At 42.5% G+C, this 15979-nt stretch overlaps 1 protein-coding gene across 2 annotated transcripts in view; it reads left to right on the top strand.

Moving 5' to 3' along the window:
* The window catches only part of JARID2 (jumonji and AT-rich interaction domain containing 2), a 223709-nt gene that overhangs the window by 143055 nt on the left and 64675 nt on the right, over positions 1–15979 (top strand). For both annotated transcript variants that reach the window (XM_042806804.1, XM_032987760.2), the window contains exon 4: positions 15667–15836. Coding sequence is in view for 1 of the 2 variants with exons in the window: in XM_032987760.2 (XP_032843651.1) it covers positions 15667–15836 (170 nt within the window). In the remaining variant the exon portion in view is untranslated. The remainder of the gene's footprint in view (positions 1–15666; positions 15837–15979) is intronic.

Below are 15979 nucleotides of genomic sequence, written 5' to 3' on the forward strand. Positions count from 1 at the left end.
TTAAGGCACTATAGTTTTTCATTGTATTTCTTGTCTAGAAGCATGACAAATTGAAGAAGGGGAGAGTAGCACTTTGTTTTATAGCAGTGTTCAAATGATTCATTTAAATAATGATGAACCCTAGCTTTTGACACGTCTCACTTTCCATCACAGCTGTCTAGATCAGGGAGATTGATGTTCTGGGTCAGCTATAGCTGATCCAAAGACTGTGCCTTGTACAGTGATTTTCTTTCACTAGATGGAATGGGAAATGAAATCGAAACATTGCCAAGAAATACTTGTAGAGAGTTCCCTGCTATCTGCTGAGAGGGAGGTATAGAGGAAGAGCTGCCCTCACTTGTTGCTTGTCACCTGCGACCCGGGGAACCTCATGGGCACTGTGGTGGGGACTGACACCACAGATGATCTTCTCTGCTCCTCGTGGCTTGTTGGAGAAGGCATAGCTCACTATTTCCCCCCCCCCCCCCCCCGCGGTCCCCCACTGGTTTTCACCTTGACACCTCTTTTCTTCAGGGAGATGATTGTATGTAATAATTGGCTGCTAAATCCTTCTAAAGGAACTGCTCAGTAAAACTGAGTAGTATTTAATTTGACACTCATAGTGCTGGGTGAAGATGTGAGTGACAACAGCTGCTTTGCTTTTGCATCTGCACTGTGAGTGTGATGGTACTCCCTTGGTTCCATTCCAATTTAGAAAACGTCTCAAGGGCTAGAGCTGGAAATGGGCTAAAACTCTCAGTTCCCTCAGAGGTATGTTTTTCAGGTATTAAGGTGTCTGGTTCACCAGTTTTGGTGGGATGGGTCCCTGTTTAAGTCTGGAGGAGTGTTGAGTTTTGGTTTTTGACTGTTCTTAAAGCTTTTCTTTCCCCTTAGGGCAGGGGAGTGGTACATAAAATACAGGTAATTATGATGGTTTATTATCTCATTAAATTATGAAATACCTTCTGCAAAGCTTATTATAGTAATCTAAAAATCGTCTATTTGTATTTCTGATCTTTGTCTCCAATCCTTGCTTTTTATTGAAGAGAACATACATAGGTATATGCGCATACGTGTGTGCATGTATATGCATGTATAAAACACTGAATAAAGTAAAACTTACCCGTATAGTTTAAGTTTATTCATCTTAAAGCTTTTTGAGCCAGATCAGCCATGTCATGCTGGCTAAGGTCATGCAGTGGCTATATTGTTAGCGACCCAGTTATTTTTAGTGTAGCTTCTAATCTTGCAGATTTATATAACAGTGATGCACAGAAGAGCTGGAACACTTTTAAAGCTGCCTGGCTGTGAGGAGTCCCTTGTGGGTAGGGAGAGCCTTGGTAAATGCACAAAAATATAGATTAGGATGTTCTGCAAAACTCAGATTTTGAACCCCATGTGAGACCAGGGATGTCTCCATCTGCTGTGTTTTTAATATTGCCCATATAGATTAAAAATGTGACATTGGAGCCAGTACCTTTTCCGAAGTATAGAATTTGAATATTTAGAGGTGGAATTGTAGCTTAAATTTCCTCCAAAGACAAAATCTGACTCTGTTTGCAGTAGAAAACCATCACGGAAGACAGCAGGTCATGGTGTGGGTGGGCTGGAATCTGAGGTGGCTTTAGAAGTGATTTTGAATTTACTGATCCAAAATCATTCAAGTCTTAGTGGTGGTGCTTTGCTGAGATTTCTAGATGGCTTATGTTAATTTAACTTCAGATGTAGCTTTTAAATTAATGAAGTTAAACTGGCACAAGAGGCTGTATGGACAGGCTGTCTTTTTGATTTATCTGTCAACAAGGCACTGGTTTAACCTACTCTTAACCCATAACAGTCCACGTGGATTTGAACTGATTTAACAAAACTTATTTAATTAAATTGGGGCAATCTTGTGTTGCCAGCAAGGCCTCAGGAGAAGCATCTCTAGTTCTGCCTTTTGGCATTTTCTTCCCTTGGTAATGGTGTGATAAAAGATGCATTTATTTTATTTGTTGACTTTGTTGACTTAATTCTCACCTTCAAGCTATTAAGATTTCCTTTAGTGCTAAGGGCGGTCGCTTACAGAACTCATTGTGGTTGCATTTGTTTGTTATTTTGAACAGTATCCCTAGCTACTGAACCCATAATTAATATAATTTAAAACAGAGAAAATACTTGGGGGGTTTTATGAAATCCTCCACGTATTTGTTTACCTGTGGCTCAGCTGTTGGCTGGGTATGAAAAGGCTTGCATATTTTGTCAGGTTTCTGCAGTTTTCTAGTCAGACATTGTCGGCTGCATTGCTGCTCTCTCCTTAGTCATCTGGTCCTTGCAGGATTTCCATTTTTATTTTCAGGTAACTTCCACTTTCCTGAACATACTGATGGCTCTTTGCACTCCCCCGCAATGTTTTACTTTATTGCTCCTGGCCTTATTGCCTGCTTTCTCTTATTGCTCAAGTGCTCTTTCCAATTTCACTTCTTTCGTTCTTCAGCGGGGTTTCGCATGGTGTTTTCACCAATTGCCTTTCAGATGCAGGGCTTTTGAGAGCTAAATGAACTGGTGCCGAGAGTTCATCAAATGTTCACCAGCGGTCCCAGCTGAAGTAATTGCCAATTTCTTGCCGCTCCTGTGTGGGAGCACTCTGCCACAACCTATTGCACAGCCATGTGGCAAACAGGCCTCAGGTCTTCAGCCGATTTAAACAGGCATGAATCCACGCACACACTGTTTTTCGTAGGATTTTCATCCTTCTGCCTACTCTCCTTTGGTCTACGCTGAATTTCAGCCTGGGAAGGGGACAGAAAAGTAAAGTGTTTTGCCTGAGGATTCTGCGTAAATCAGTGACCAAACGCCGGCTCAGTGCTGCTGAGGAGGAGGGGCGGCATCAGGAGGCACCACAGGGTTTTGGTTCATTTTGAACGGGTTTACAAGCCTGTGCTTAGTGAGGTGGGGTTTCCTGTCCCCCAGAATCAGAGCCGCAGGTGACAGGGCTGAGCGGGTGCTACTGATGGGCTGTGGCAGAGGCAGTTTTGACTCCGGCAGGGTTTGAGATCGGCACAGCCAGCTCTAGTGACAGGCAGGAACCTCTCTCTTGCAAGGAGACTGTGTAAAAAATGCAGATCTCAGAAGAAGTTTCAGCTTAGGTATGCAATCTATTACGGAGGATCAGGTTGCAAATAAAAAAAAAGCGCTAGGATGCAGTGAGGAGCAAGGTGTATGCTGGGGCTATCACATTTGAGGGTCAGGGTCTCGGTTCACATTTGAGACCAGGTGTCAGAGCTGTAGAGCCTGCTGACGTGTCTCTGTGTACGTACAACAGCGGGAAGTACTTAAGTGCCAGGCTGAATTTGCAATGCAATGTGGAAAGAGGAAGGTATCTCACTGCCTGTCACAGAGCAGGTTATCGACAGATTAAAATGGCTGAAGATAGTCTCCTCTCTAAGTGTAAAATTAGTTAAATATCAGAGTGTGTTTAGACTAATGGAGACATCTACTGAACGTGACCCAGAGATCGTTGCAAGCGTGTCTTCCTGGGAATTCTAAGTGGTCTGCTCTTGGGGCCCATTCCTTTACTCTTGCTGTCAGGTGTCCCCTCAGGCTGGGCGCTGGCGTGAGGTGCTGGCCGGGCACAGCCCCGCTGCAGGGACACTTCCAGAGGAGCCCAGTGCGAGCCAGCGTGCTGGCCACTGCCGAGCAGGACGCTTCACCCGTGGGCACCCAGATCAGCAAGAGCTCAGCTTTCATGCAGCGTCACCATCAGTGTAAACAGTATTTGGAATGCCATCCTCTCCTTCCTATTTTAAACATTTGTAAGCTGGGGCTTTGTTTGTGATGGTACAGGGGAGAGTGATGGGTGATCTGCTCATGGGGCAGAAGTGCAGGAAATCAGACCTTTCCATTACTTAAAAAAAAAGAAAAAAGAACCACCACCCCCACCTCCCCGCCCAGGGTTATCAAATAAAAAAGACTTACCCAAATTTGTCTTCCTTGCTGCAGAGTCTTCGTGGAGACAAGACTCTTGTTGCAAAAGGGTTGACAGCAAAGGGGACTATGCTGGCATTGCTGCCAGGCACATTTTCTGTTAAAATTTTACAGTTCAATAACTAATGTGTTTCTTAGTCAGCTAAAGGTGATCCTAATGCAAGCTGCTACTGGAAAAGGCAGTCCTGGTCTTCCCTCCCGTGAGTTCTTGCCACCTCTTTTGTGCCAACACCAGCACTTCTGTGCTTATGAAACCCAACCCAACAAAGAAGAAAAATCAACCTATAAATTAATTTTCAGCTAGATTGACTTCCTCAGCCAGCTGATTATGAGGTCTCAGGGATGCTAGTGCTGGCATAAGCAGGAACGTGAGGCTGGAGATGAAGGGAAGAACATATACCATACCTTTTTTCTGCAGCAGCCTTTGCTGAGATCAGTTTAAACCAAACCAAGCCCCCTCATTTAGGGTGGAAAGATGCAGGTGAGGCAATGAAGTGGTTTGCTGCTCCAGAAAGGTATGGTCCCACTCCCTTCACCTTGCTCCAGCCTGGACAGTGCGTTCCCATCCCTTCATGGTCCAAGTCCACAATGGGATGCAGGGCTAGAAGGAATGGGGCTTGCTTCTTCCACCATCAGCAAGCTCTTAGTTTGTCAGGGTTGTGCCATCACATGTCAGGCATCCTGCTGCTCACATACCACCATATGCAAAAGTAAGGAGGGTGTCAGGGAAGACGAAGCATTGATAAATCTCACTCTTCTGTGAACAAAGTTTTCTCAGAGGAACTGTATTTTTGTCACTTCCCGGACAAATCTGTGGTGTGTTCGCACAGATTGCGTGTGTGTGTTTTTACTATGATTACCTTGTACCAAACAAAATGAGCTTGATACGCACCTTATCTTTTTACTAGGGTCTTCTGGGGTAGGGGGATGTGACACGTGGCAAGAAGTAAGACAGTATTGAGTACTACTGCAGGTAAAGAAAGTCTGCGGGGGGAGCAATAGATTGTGGCAGCACAGAAATTGTTCCCATAGCTTCCATCCATATCATTAGTTCCCAACTACTTTATCTGGCATTCCGGAGGAAGAGAAAGACAGCGTGCTCTGCCAGTGCAGCCAGCCCCCTCTCATAGGATTTAGCATCCCTCAAAGAAGAAGTGCAGGGTGAATGGCCCCTTTCCTTTTCAGGCCAGTTTGACTGGTAGCAGGATGTGGCATGGCTTGAAAGAAGGCGTGATCAGAGTCAGTGGGACAATTGACTGCCGCTGCCCGATTGACTTGCAAGAATGGGCTGTTTGACTCCTAGGGAGGAAGCCTGGAGAGGGTCACAGTTTGCATCCAAGAGAAACATAATGCAGAAAATTGCAATGATGGAGGAAAAGGGAAGAGACCCAAAAGTGGAGATAGCACTTGCTAAAGTTGGTCTTTTATCTTCAGAATTAATGTAAGGATAGTATAGGTTTAACATTGAGTATACTGATTCTGGTGCCCCCCTCAATAGCTCATTTCTGTGTTTCTGTTTAGTAATCTTTTTTGGCAAGTTGGTGAATATGATTGATGGGTGTTTTATGAAAGAGTGATCACTTTGCTGCTTATCCGAATAAAGCCTGTGCAGCAGATACAGGATGTCTTGAGTCTTTATTTTTTTCTCACTGTGCATCTAAATGTTGTAATTTTACAGGAGAAGTGTTTGAGTCTCTGGTAATAGCCAGATCATAGAGGAGCCTTTGAAAGGCTGGCCCCATGGGAAGTGCAGATATCTGGTTTCAGGTGTGGTTAAATTGCAAGCTGCAACCTCTGCGAGAGGTTAAAATGCCCACAACCTACAGACCGTGTGACTTTTATCACTTCCTGGCAGCAGATGGAAAATTTTATTCAAATGGTAGGGATTAATGGAGGACTTAATTGAACAGGAAGTTTTTCAGCCATTCAGGTGATGGCTAAAATGATCCATACACTGTTACTTCTGACATCTCCGCCAGAAGTAAGCTCTGGCTTTCTGGCTAGTACAAGTTGCTTTTAGGGCGAAGGTGAAAGATTGCAAGAGGTATGCATGTTTTTTCTGACACTGGAAAAGAAGAATGAAATGATTTGTAAAATAACTTTTTTTTTTTTTTAAATAAAAGCACAATTGCAGAGAAAAAGCTTCTCAAAGCAAAAAAGACTTTTTCTTCAGTTGTACAGCTTTGATCTTGCATCCTCTTGAGTTTTAGCACTTGGTCAAATTACTAGGGAGGGAGTTGCTGATATGTTTGGTATTATTTGGCGTATCATTCAACGTTCAGTCTGAATCTGCAACTGTTTTGAAGAGGAATATGGAACAAAGAGCAGCACTGAATTTATCAAGAACTGGGGTTTCAGGTAGTGCCGGAGGGTGTCGCGTGAGTAAGGAAGTGGGAAGCACTGTCATCTGAACCATGCTGGTTTTGTTTAATGTCTCCTGGTTGGGAACTGGGAAGCAAACAGGTTTTGCAGATGTCCCTCAGATGTCTGAGAACACTGAAAATGATACTAGAAGAATACTGGAGTTGCACAATGCGTTGTGCTACAAGTAGCTTTGACTTGTGCATAATTAAATAGGGGGGAAACGCTCAAGTTTTATGAAAACAGGCAGGTTTTAACGTTGTATAGGCTCTCTTCCATCGCGTGGGAAATCTTTTTGTAGGGCCAAAAATGTACTTTTAAAAAATAATACCTGTGGTAGAGATCAAGGTCCCTGTTACATCTAATCCAACACATACAGTAGGATGGTGTTGCAGAGCGGATGAAGTGAGAGGGGAGCCGATTTTGTGCCCGGAGGCTTCCCCACGCTGGCTTTTCTGACTCTTAGAAAACGAGGAGGATTGCTTCGGTCTCCCATGGGCAGCGAGTCCTGGCAGCAGGACGGTGCCGGGGCTTTGCCAGTAGGTGGGGATCGTGCAAGTGAACTGGAAATTGCATCCTCCTTCCAGCGTGGGAGGTGCTTGTTAGCGTGGAGTTCACCTTGTTTACTTCCAGCACATGGGGCAGGCTTTAATGTGAGAAAATAATTTTATTTTTGTGGTTTTGTCCTTAAAGAAAAGTGTGTCAGGACATAATATTTGCTCAGACATCTGCTAGTGATTATTAAAAAACAAGCAAACGTGAACAAGTTCTTTTTTTTTTTTTTTTTTTTTTTTCAGCTGTCTTGGTTTTGCATTTTAATTTTCTGGCATGTGGTGATGCTCTTCTCTGTGCAACAGCATGGCATAAAATGGCAGACCCAGCCTAAAGTCACTCCTTGATGATGTGCTTACTGGAAAACTTGCTGGTAGGGCGTGGTGGGTTTGGCTCAAGCTGAGAAGTAGGAGTCTTGAGTCATGCTACCAGAAGAGAGGGGGATCCCCCATTTCTGGATGTAGGAACCGGTAACTCAAGTCTACAGTTGCTGAGTGCTTCTGTAGGTATCTGTGCTCTGCTGTGCTTGGGAAGCAGCTTGCAGGGTGCTCTGCTGAAGAGAAGGAACCAAGTAGCAGATGGAGATGAGAAACGCTGCAGAAGAAGAATGGCTCCGGAGCATGGCGCAGGAGCAAGCGGTGCACGGGAGAGAGCGTGGGGGGGAGTTGGAGGCTGGTAAAGCTGATGGTACTGCTGAAATAAGTGCCCATCCAGTGGCACTCGGTACTTAGCCACACTGATGTGGTGACTCCCGCTGTAGCTTAGTCCCACAAAGTTAACTTGTCTTTTCTAGTTTTCTAAGTAGCCCAAGGAACAAAAAGGAAAGAGATGTATCCGGGACAAAGCCCCCTCTAAAATGGGCTACTGCAATACATTCCTGTTTCTTCTCCCTTCTCAGTGGGAATGCTTTTGCATTACTTCGCACACTTGTACCTTATGTGAGCATATCTGAGTTGAAGGCTGTTGGTGGCTGTGGTGGCAGCAATGACCAGGAACTTGGGAGGAGCGTTTGTAGGACCCACAGTGAAATGCCTGCAGCGTTGTTGTTGACTGATTAATTTCAAGGCTTGCTTAGCCTGGATGGCTTTATGCAACCTGCAGTGTTCCACAGCTGAAATCTGAATGCAATATTAATTTTCTACACCTTGTATACAATCTAGTCTGGGCCTCAGTCTAGGAGGGAAGGTCTGTGTCCCTATGTCATTGTGGCCGCTTGTATGTGTGAGGTGGAGTATATATGAGGCTCATATGTAGTGGCTGGAGTCATCCAGTTCCTCCACAGTTAATGTTGTGGGGCAACAGCTTCTAAGAACTCCCACTTGCCCAAGGCTGTCTTGTACCTTGTTTTAACAGCTAGTTATTTCACTTAGTGGGTCTAAGTATCTTTGCTGAACTACGTGAAGTGAGGTGGTTTTGGAGACTGCGAATACCTTCTTGTGATCAGAGAGCGTGGTCAGGAAAAACAGATGATTCCAGAATTAATGATAATTTGAACAGTTTTTAGCAAACAAGTTTAAGTTGCCAGCTGTACTTTGAACTAGTCATTAGGTATATGGGTTAGCTCAGTTGTCATTCATTAATTGTCATTCCCAAGCACCTTTCCATTGTTTGCAGGAGAGGAGGTTCTCAGAAACCAACTGCTTCTCATTTAAAACAACACAAGCAAAAAAAACCCAAAGGAAAATGTGCATCCATTCATTGTGGCTAAAGTTTTAAAGCAAGAAGTGTTATTTATGGAAATGTGCCCTGCTAGGCTCAACAGTCAAGGACTGAATGGAGATGGGCTGAGTATTTTACTTTGATTTGTTCACTTGAGAATTTAAGGCTGGTTTAAAATCGTGTTATTAATTTAGGCCAAATTTTAAATTTTTGGACCACAGAAAGTAAAAAAGATCGAATCAATAGAGGATTCAGTAAAAATAACTTTTGAAAATGGTTGCATTCAGCCTTACTGGAATGTTGTATTTACTGAAAAGTAACCCAGATTCTTCTAACTAGATGACAGGATTAAGAATTACACTCTCACGTAGAAGTAATACAGGTCTGGGTTGTGTCTTGGATTACAAGATTTTGCAAATAATTTTGAAGGAGTCGTGTCTTAGAGTGACCACATGCTTTGCACTGGTTACCTGCTCATGGTGTCTGCATGGATGGGAGCAACCAGATCTCCCACTCTCTAGTTCCTTCCTGGCACAAACAGGTATGGAGACACAGATGATGATTGAATCTCGATTTCCACTTCTGCAGACTTGCTGGCAGTAGTCACTGAGCTGGCATGTTGTTGAAATGAGCAACAGGAACCACTGACACAGGCAGAAGATACTACCCCAGAAGCTTAGGGGGACATGGGAGAGGAAATGCATTTCAAGGGACTCCTTCGTACGCCCGCTTTCAGCTCTTGGAATGATACTGTTTATTCACCTGGAGTAACTTGGGAGGCAGTGGTTGCAGTGGTATCTGAATACATACAGATAGAAACACTGCCAAGTACTACCAGAGCTAGCACTTGCACTCAGGCGTACTCCAGGGAAAGCCAGTAGTAAGATCGTAAGATCTCCTTCTTCTCCCTTTTGGTGTTTTTTTTGTTTGTTTTTTTTTTTTGTTTGCTTGTTTTTTGTTTGTTTGTTTTGGGTTTTTTGTTTGTTTGGTTTTGTTTGGTTTTGTTTGTTTGGGTTTTTTTTTGCTTATCCAAGTAATGTTTACCCTCACAATTGCAGAAAAAAAAATTGTTTTATATTTTGGCAGTATTGATGTAGACTGCTTGGATTTGAATTCTGGAGCCCTGTTCTCACGAACTGGTGATCCTCTAGAAGGTTACTATTTAAAGTGAATGTCTTGGGCTGGTTCTCAGGAGTGAAAGGGTGAAATACAGCTTAGCTGTGCTTCCTGCTGGTATATGTAATAGTGATAAGGATTTCCTGGTTGTCCGATGAAGAATGATACCTCCAGCACCAAGTTTTGTATGCTCACCTTGGGTTTGCCTAGAAGTGCCTGTCACTTGGTTGATTTTGTTTGAGATGGAAATTACACACTTGATAATTGTTTGATCTGCAGCAGACACCTGGCTATTAAAGCCTAAATTACTCTTCCTCCCCCCCCCCCCTTTTCTTTTAAATGAGGGCAGAACATATGCACAGCCTATCACTTACAGGTATGTTTACTGTAATAAATTAAGCTGCACACACAAAGGAATCTTTTCATACAGGCATGTTTTGTGCTAGACCAAGTGTCATGTTGTACAGTTCAGTTAAACTGCGTGTGTAAATTGTGTGTTGACTCTGATGAGAACAAAAGATGGTGTGCTTTGAACCTGATCCAGATCGGTGTAGGGACAAGTAAAACTCTGAGATAACTATTTTGCGAAGCCAGCAAAGTGTCACAGTAAGGAAATCAATAACTCGGGCACACAGCAGAGGGAAAACTGTAATGATAGCAGCCCAGAGTGGTCAATGCAAAAGCAAATATTGGTGAGGTAGGGCGCCCATCCATGCCAGAGCCCTCCCTGTAATGGGTGGTAGTGGCTGATGGAAGGACAGCCGTACTGCTCGACTGTGACTGCGTGTAGCTGTGTGGGTTGTATGGGATGGTCAGGTTGAGACAGCAATATGAGAAAGCTCCCACGGAACTTATCTCAGCCGTATCTGTGCGAGGACAAACCCCTGGATGGAAAAATGTTAATATACAGTGCACTGAATTTCTGCTGCCCAGATTGACAGGTGTAATACTGAAAGAGATCTGGGAACTGCAAAGCCCAACTGAGCAATAGCAAGAAACTCAAACTCTCTCTGTTTAAATACGTGTTTTGATAGAGGATGTTTCCTCAACAGCTAGCCGTAGATCAGGCAGTAAGCAAGTCTGTATTCCTAACTATCTACACAGCGTTTGGTAAAAACTAATACCAGCTCATCACCGCTAGTCAGTAGTGGCAATTTTAACGTGTTAAAAGTAAATATCTACAAATACTTACATTACAATTTCTCAGGATGAGAAATGACAAAAGCAAAGTAACCAAATACCGGCGCTGCTTTTAGAGAGAGTCATAGATTCCTTTGCTTTAGCTTGCAGGCTGCTTGCTAGCAACTCAAAGTGAGAAACACACTGCATGGAAAACGGAGATGGGAGTTAATCATGGAACGGTGACAATCAGCTACTTAAACTGAAGTTCCTATAGAGTTTGGAAATCTAACTGTAGTGGTGCTGTTACAAGGAAGGACAAACATCAGGCAATAGAAAAGCAGGAAACAACAAAGGCAAAAGTGAAGTTCAGGGAGTAAGCAAAAGGTTGTGAGTCAAAACAGCAAGCAAATACTGAGTATATAACAAGCAGGAAGTTTTGTGAAAACCTGCAGATTGCAGGAGATTAGGGAACGTTTGAAAAAAATAATTTGTTTTGCAAATCTCTTCTCAGTTGAGATGCTTAGGTACGAGGACAGCCTCTCAACCCCAGAATTTATTATAAATAGATTAGTATGAACGCATGCATATCATCAGTTCAATTGTGCACATTGTTCTTTGTGTATGATTTATAGTACTTAGGAGTTACGGAGTAATAAACTGAAAATAGTCAGATTTTTGTACTGACGTACAACTAAATCTCGCATACTGATAATTTAATACTTGGTTTGTAGCTAACACAGCGTGCGCTGCTATCTAAAGTATTAATGTTTACTAAATTTAACACAGACTGGTATTACTAGCCTGAGCTTTGCTTTGCGAAGAAAAGACTGCCTTTGTGTAGTAGGTGTTTTCTTCCTAAACATGTCCTTTTCTACAAGCTAAAGGCATGGTGCTGGGATATTCTATTTTAAAAGACATTTCTCATGTATTTTTAGCTAGCACAAACTGTAGTGTTTTGATTCTAAAGAATGCAATTTACTTAAAATATTCAACTAAAAATTAATTCCAGTCCAGAAAAGCTTCAAAAAGTGTACTCTACGTTGGAGAGGAATGCTTTCCAGTGTAGTCTGAGTTTGTATACGCTGGATATTTTTGTTGTAGAGTTTTAGTCTCTGGCTGTATTTTGCTGTCTCAGACCTAAACAGTCAGTTCAGTAGCAGAGAAGCGTATCAAAAGGAGGTGAGGATTCCTTAAGCTGAAGCTTTTTTGAGCTTCATGTCCTAGGTAGGTCTTTAAAGTCTTTCAAAAGCAGTAGAATGAAAATAACATTCTGTTGAGAGAAAGGGAATTGCCATTTATTTTTAAATAGTCTGGATATTTCTGACTGGATGTTGGGTGTTTGCATGATGTTTAGATGTGGTATTATGAGTTTTCCCCTCATCCTTTTCCTTGTTGCAAAGTTTTTTCTGTTTGCATATTTACAAGCTTTACGTAGCATTATACCCTTTTGATGAGGATAGAGCGAGCAATTTATTTTGAGGACGCAAACAGGATTTTTGTTGTTCTTTTTGCCACTCATGCTAATCCATCTCCTGTTGCCAAATGCACGCTAAATAGGTCATTCCAAGAAATTGTTGAATTAACAAGCAAAGAGCAAAGCCATGCTGGTAGTGTTACCTGTTCATCACACACAAAATATCTTTATCACTTCCTTGCCTATTCTGCCTTGCTCGTAAGTGGAGATTAAGTGAGTCCAATGGTCTGCTTGATCTGATGTAACCATACAGGAGGGGGGTACCTCCTTTTTTGGCAGCAGCTTCACACTTATATTGGATTAAGTGTAATGTGAAACTGTACCTGAAATAATTGGTTTTATGCTTCTAGAGGTTTTCATGGGGACATATGAGGTTATTAAGATGCATCCACCCCTTCACAAGGTAACAGTTCTAAATTGTTGACTCTGTTTTGAAATGATTTTTCCTTTGCTGGGCCACCTTTGAAACTGGTTATCGTTACACAGATCTGGAGTAAAGACTGCTTGAAAACTTGGCTTTTGCTTCCTGACCTTAGTGTCTCATCGTGATGTGTAGTAGCTACAGAATAGTAGAAACCCTTGGAGTATATGCCTGTTCGTTCATCAGTAATTGTTGCAGAAACTAAAGGATGCTGTAGTCATGAAAGAGTGCCTTCGTTTAGTAGTGTTCATAAATCCTATTGTTGATGCTAGACCGTGTAACTGCTCGGGATTTTAATAAAAGATAAATATTTCAGAAGGAGCAGGCCTGTTTCTGTGGCACTGGCAAGTTCAAACTAAGCAGGAGGAAGTACAGCAAACATCAACAGAGGTGTGAGAGAAGCAGCATCTCAGGCACATCTGACCATATAGCAGCAGGGCTCCACAGCCATCTCAGGAAGGAGGAAAAGTTCAGGGTTGTAGAGGGTGGGTGGAGGGGGGGTCTGGCATTTTCACTGTCCTCACGGAAATGAAGGGCCCCCCCAGCAGCGTGGTGGGTAGTGGAGAGCTGGTGATGCTGCCAGGCCGTGTGCCCCGAGGGAAGCGGGCAAGGAAGAGGAGCAGGGAATTGTTGGTACTGGGGGAAGATGGCTAGCGGAGAGTGTATTTTCAAAGACAGACTGAACCAAAAGTACTTTCAGTTCACTAATTCATTTAATGACTATGCTAAATTCACAAGTAATTCCCTAATCCTCTTTCAGTGCTCTAGAGACTGATAATAGGGATGCTACAAACAGCCTCAGCCGATCCTTGTTGCAAAGGGTTAATTTTGAACCATGAAACAGGCTTAACCTTTCCTTTTCGGGGTGGTTGGTGGTTGTGGAGTCCTCCTCAGTGCTTATCTTTTGTCACATAAGATTTGAGCAGGTAGTTTCAGAGGTGTGGTGAGTGGATAGTGTATGTTTTCAACAGCCAAGCTGAGGAAGCACTTCAATGGGCAAAAATGGCTGTGTAGATGAGAGCAGCAGGCAGGGTTGCTTGCTAACCTTTATAGTTTAGGTTTTGGCGAGAGAGCGTACGTTTTGTGCAGAACAGAAGCCAACACAAAGCGTTTTTTTTTTCTCTCGCTGCATGTGTGGTTTTGGTGATGGAAGTGTAGTTGGTTGAAATTAAAATCCCATTCATCCTGTGTGGGGGTCCTCCGTCTGCTTGATGGAACAGAACTCTCTGCAAGGCAATCCGAGTCATTTTGGGGATATACAGGCAGATCTATACAAGACCTTCATTCTGGAAATATAATTATTCATAGATATGAGGAAATACATGTGTTCAATTGTCTTTCAGTCCCAGTTCAAAGATTATAAGCACCATGATGAAAAAAAAAAATTAAACTCCATGCTATATTTGCCATTAAGGAGATGAAAAGAAGCAGTGAGAATGGCTGGTGGTTTTCGTTGTTTGGGGAGGTGGGAGTTGGATAGTGAGGACGTGTACAAATTTATGCAGAGTTTAGGGAGAAAATTGCTGATGCTACTTTTGTTCTCAGTTGTCATTAGGGAATGTGTATATATGTATATGAACACTGCTGGGGTTTAATTCCCCCCCCCCATTTTAGCCACAAAATTGTGGAATTTTAAAATACAGTAACAAACCACTTCTTACCCAATTATTTAAGTTTAATATCCATGAAAAAGAAGAGGGTTGCCAATTATGTGTTTCATCCACACTGAATGATAACTGTGCTTTCCTTAAGTCATAACAGTCAAGCCTGCTGCGGAATGACAAGACCTGGCTTTTCCCTCAGTGTTATTTGATACATGTTTCAGTTTGACATTATGTAAATACTCTGCTATTAGGGAAGAAAATGATATAAAATTGCATCCTTTCTCAATGAGGTTTTAAGTTCTTTCAGTAGCTTCTCTCCTTTTTGAAGCTGTAATAAAGATCGTAATTAGAATCCCAGTTGCTTAAGTGAGAAATTAGCATGTTCTTAAATGCTGAGTGGAGTCAGGCTCCCGGCGAGACCCCCTCCGGGTATCTGTCCTGCCCCAAAGCGCTTTCCCTAATACCAATTTGCGTTCTAGACGTATTAAAGAAAATCATATTCATTGCCACCTAGCAGTTAATCAGTGCCTTCAGATAGGCTTGAAATAATTTACAGCCTGACTGCCAAAACCACCTGCATCTGTTCCTTTCCTACAGCTGTACCCAGACATGCTCTAAAACTTACCAGAGTGTCAGTCCATCACCCAGTACCGGCACTGAGACAAATTGACTCCATGCATGTCCTTCGTTCTTGCAAATTTGTCACAAATACTACTTAACCCCACCCCGGACCTCCTTGCTTACTGTCTTCCAGGCTCTAGCCAAGGGAAGAAAAATCTGATGGCTTTTACTAGATATTTTCCCTGTCAAAATTATCTTTCCCTAAAGGTTTTAATATGTTTTTTTTAGAACTGGGTACGAGCATAGATACCTTATCTATTAATATATATTTTACCATATAAATAAGATTATAGCAGATTGGAATAAATTAAAACATTAATGGGGCTAAAATAAACCTCATTTGTAAATTAATTAAAAACAAGAAGCAAGGAACACTAACACTTTAAAAAAAAAAGACATTTTCATGGTGCAAAATACAGATTTAATTTCCAAATAAGTGAATGGTAAACTGTAATTGTATGATGTGCAAGAAAATAGTTGGAACATATGAGATAGTAGTCACAGATTTAACAGTCAAGATGTTCCCTTTCTGGTTTTCCAAATTGTTGCAGAAGATACCAAAGGGTAAAGCAAATAAAATACTGTCTTCACAATCGACTCAGGTAGGGATATGATATTGGTGGGAGATGGATTCAGATCTATCTCTTTCTTTTTTTTTTTTTTTTTTCTCTTTAAAAAAACCCAACCCAACCCAAAAAACCCCAAACCAAACAAACAGTGAATTTTTATGTTCTGACATCTCTCCTGCAAATTCTGCCTAACCTGCTTCTGATGTGCTCTTTTTTTCACAGGCCAAGGCTGCAAGCACAAAGGAAGTTTGCTCAGTCCCAGCCAAACAGTCCCAGCACAACTCCAATAAAGATAGTGGAGCCGTTGTTACCCCCTCCCGCCACTCAGATTTCTGACCTCTCCAAAAGGAAGCCCAAGACAGAAGATTTTCTCACTTTCCTCTGTCTTCGAGGTAGGAGTCTCGCATCAGCCTAGGGGGACAGTCTCATCCAAACGACGAGCTGTAGCACTGCACACCAAGTAGCAGCTAGACAAATGTACTGGTGCTGCACTTGAATATATTGTGTGCATTTCAACTCTCAGCAATTTGACTGT

The sequence above is a fragment of the Tyto alba genome, unplaced genomic scaffold (genome assembly GCF_018691265.1).
Source record: "Tyto alba isolate M040663 unplaced genomic scaffold, T.alba_DEE_v4.0 Super-Scaffold_48, whole genome shotgun sequence".
NCBI classification, from domain to species: domain Eukaryota; kingdom Metazoa; phylum Chordata; class Aves; order Strigiformes; family Tytonidae; genus Tyto; species Tyto alba.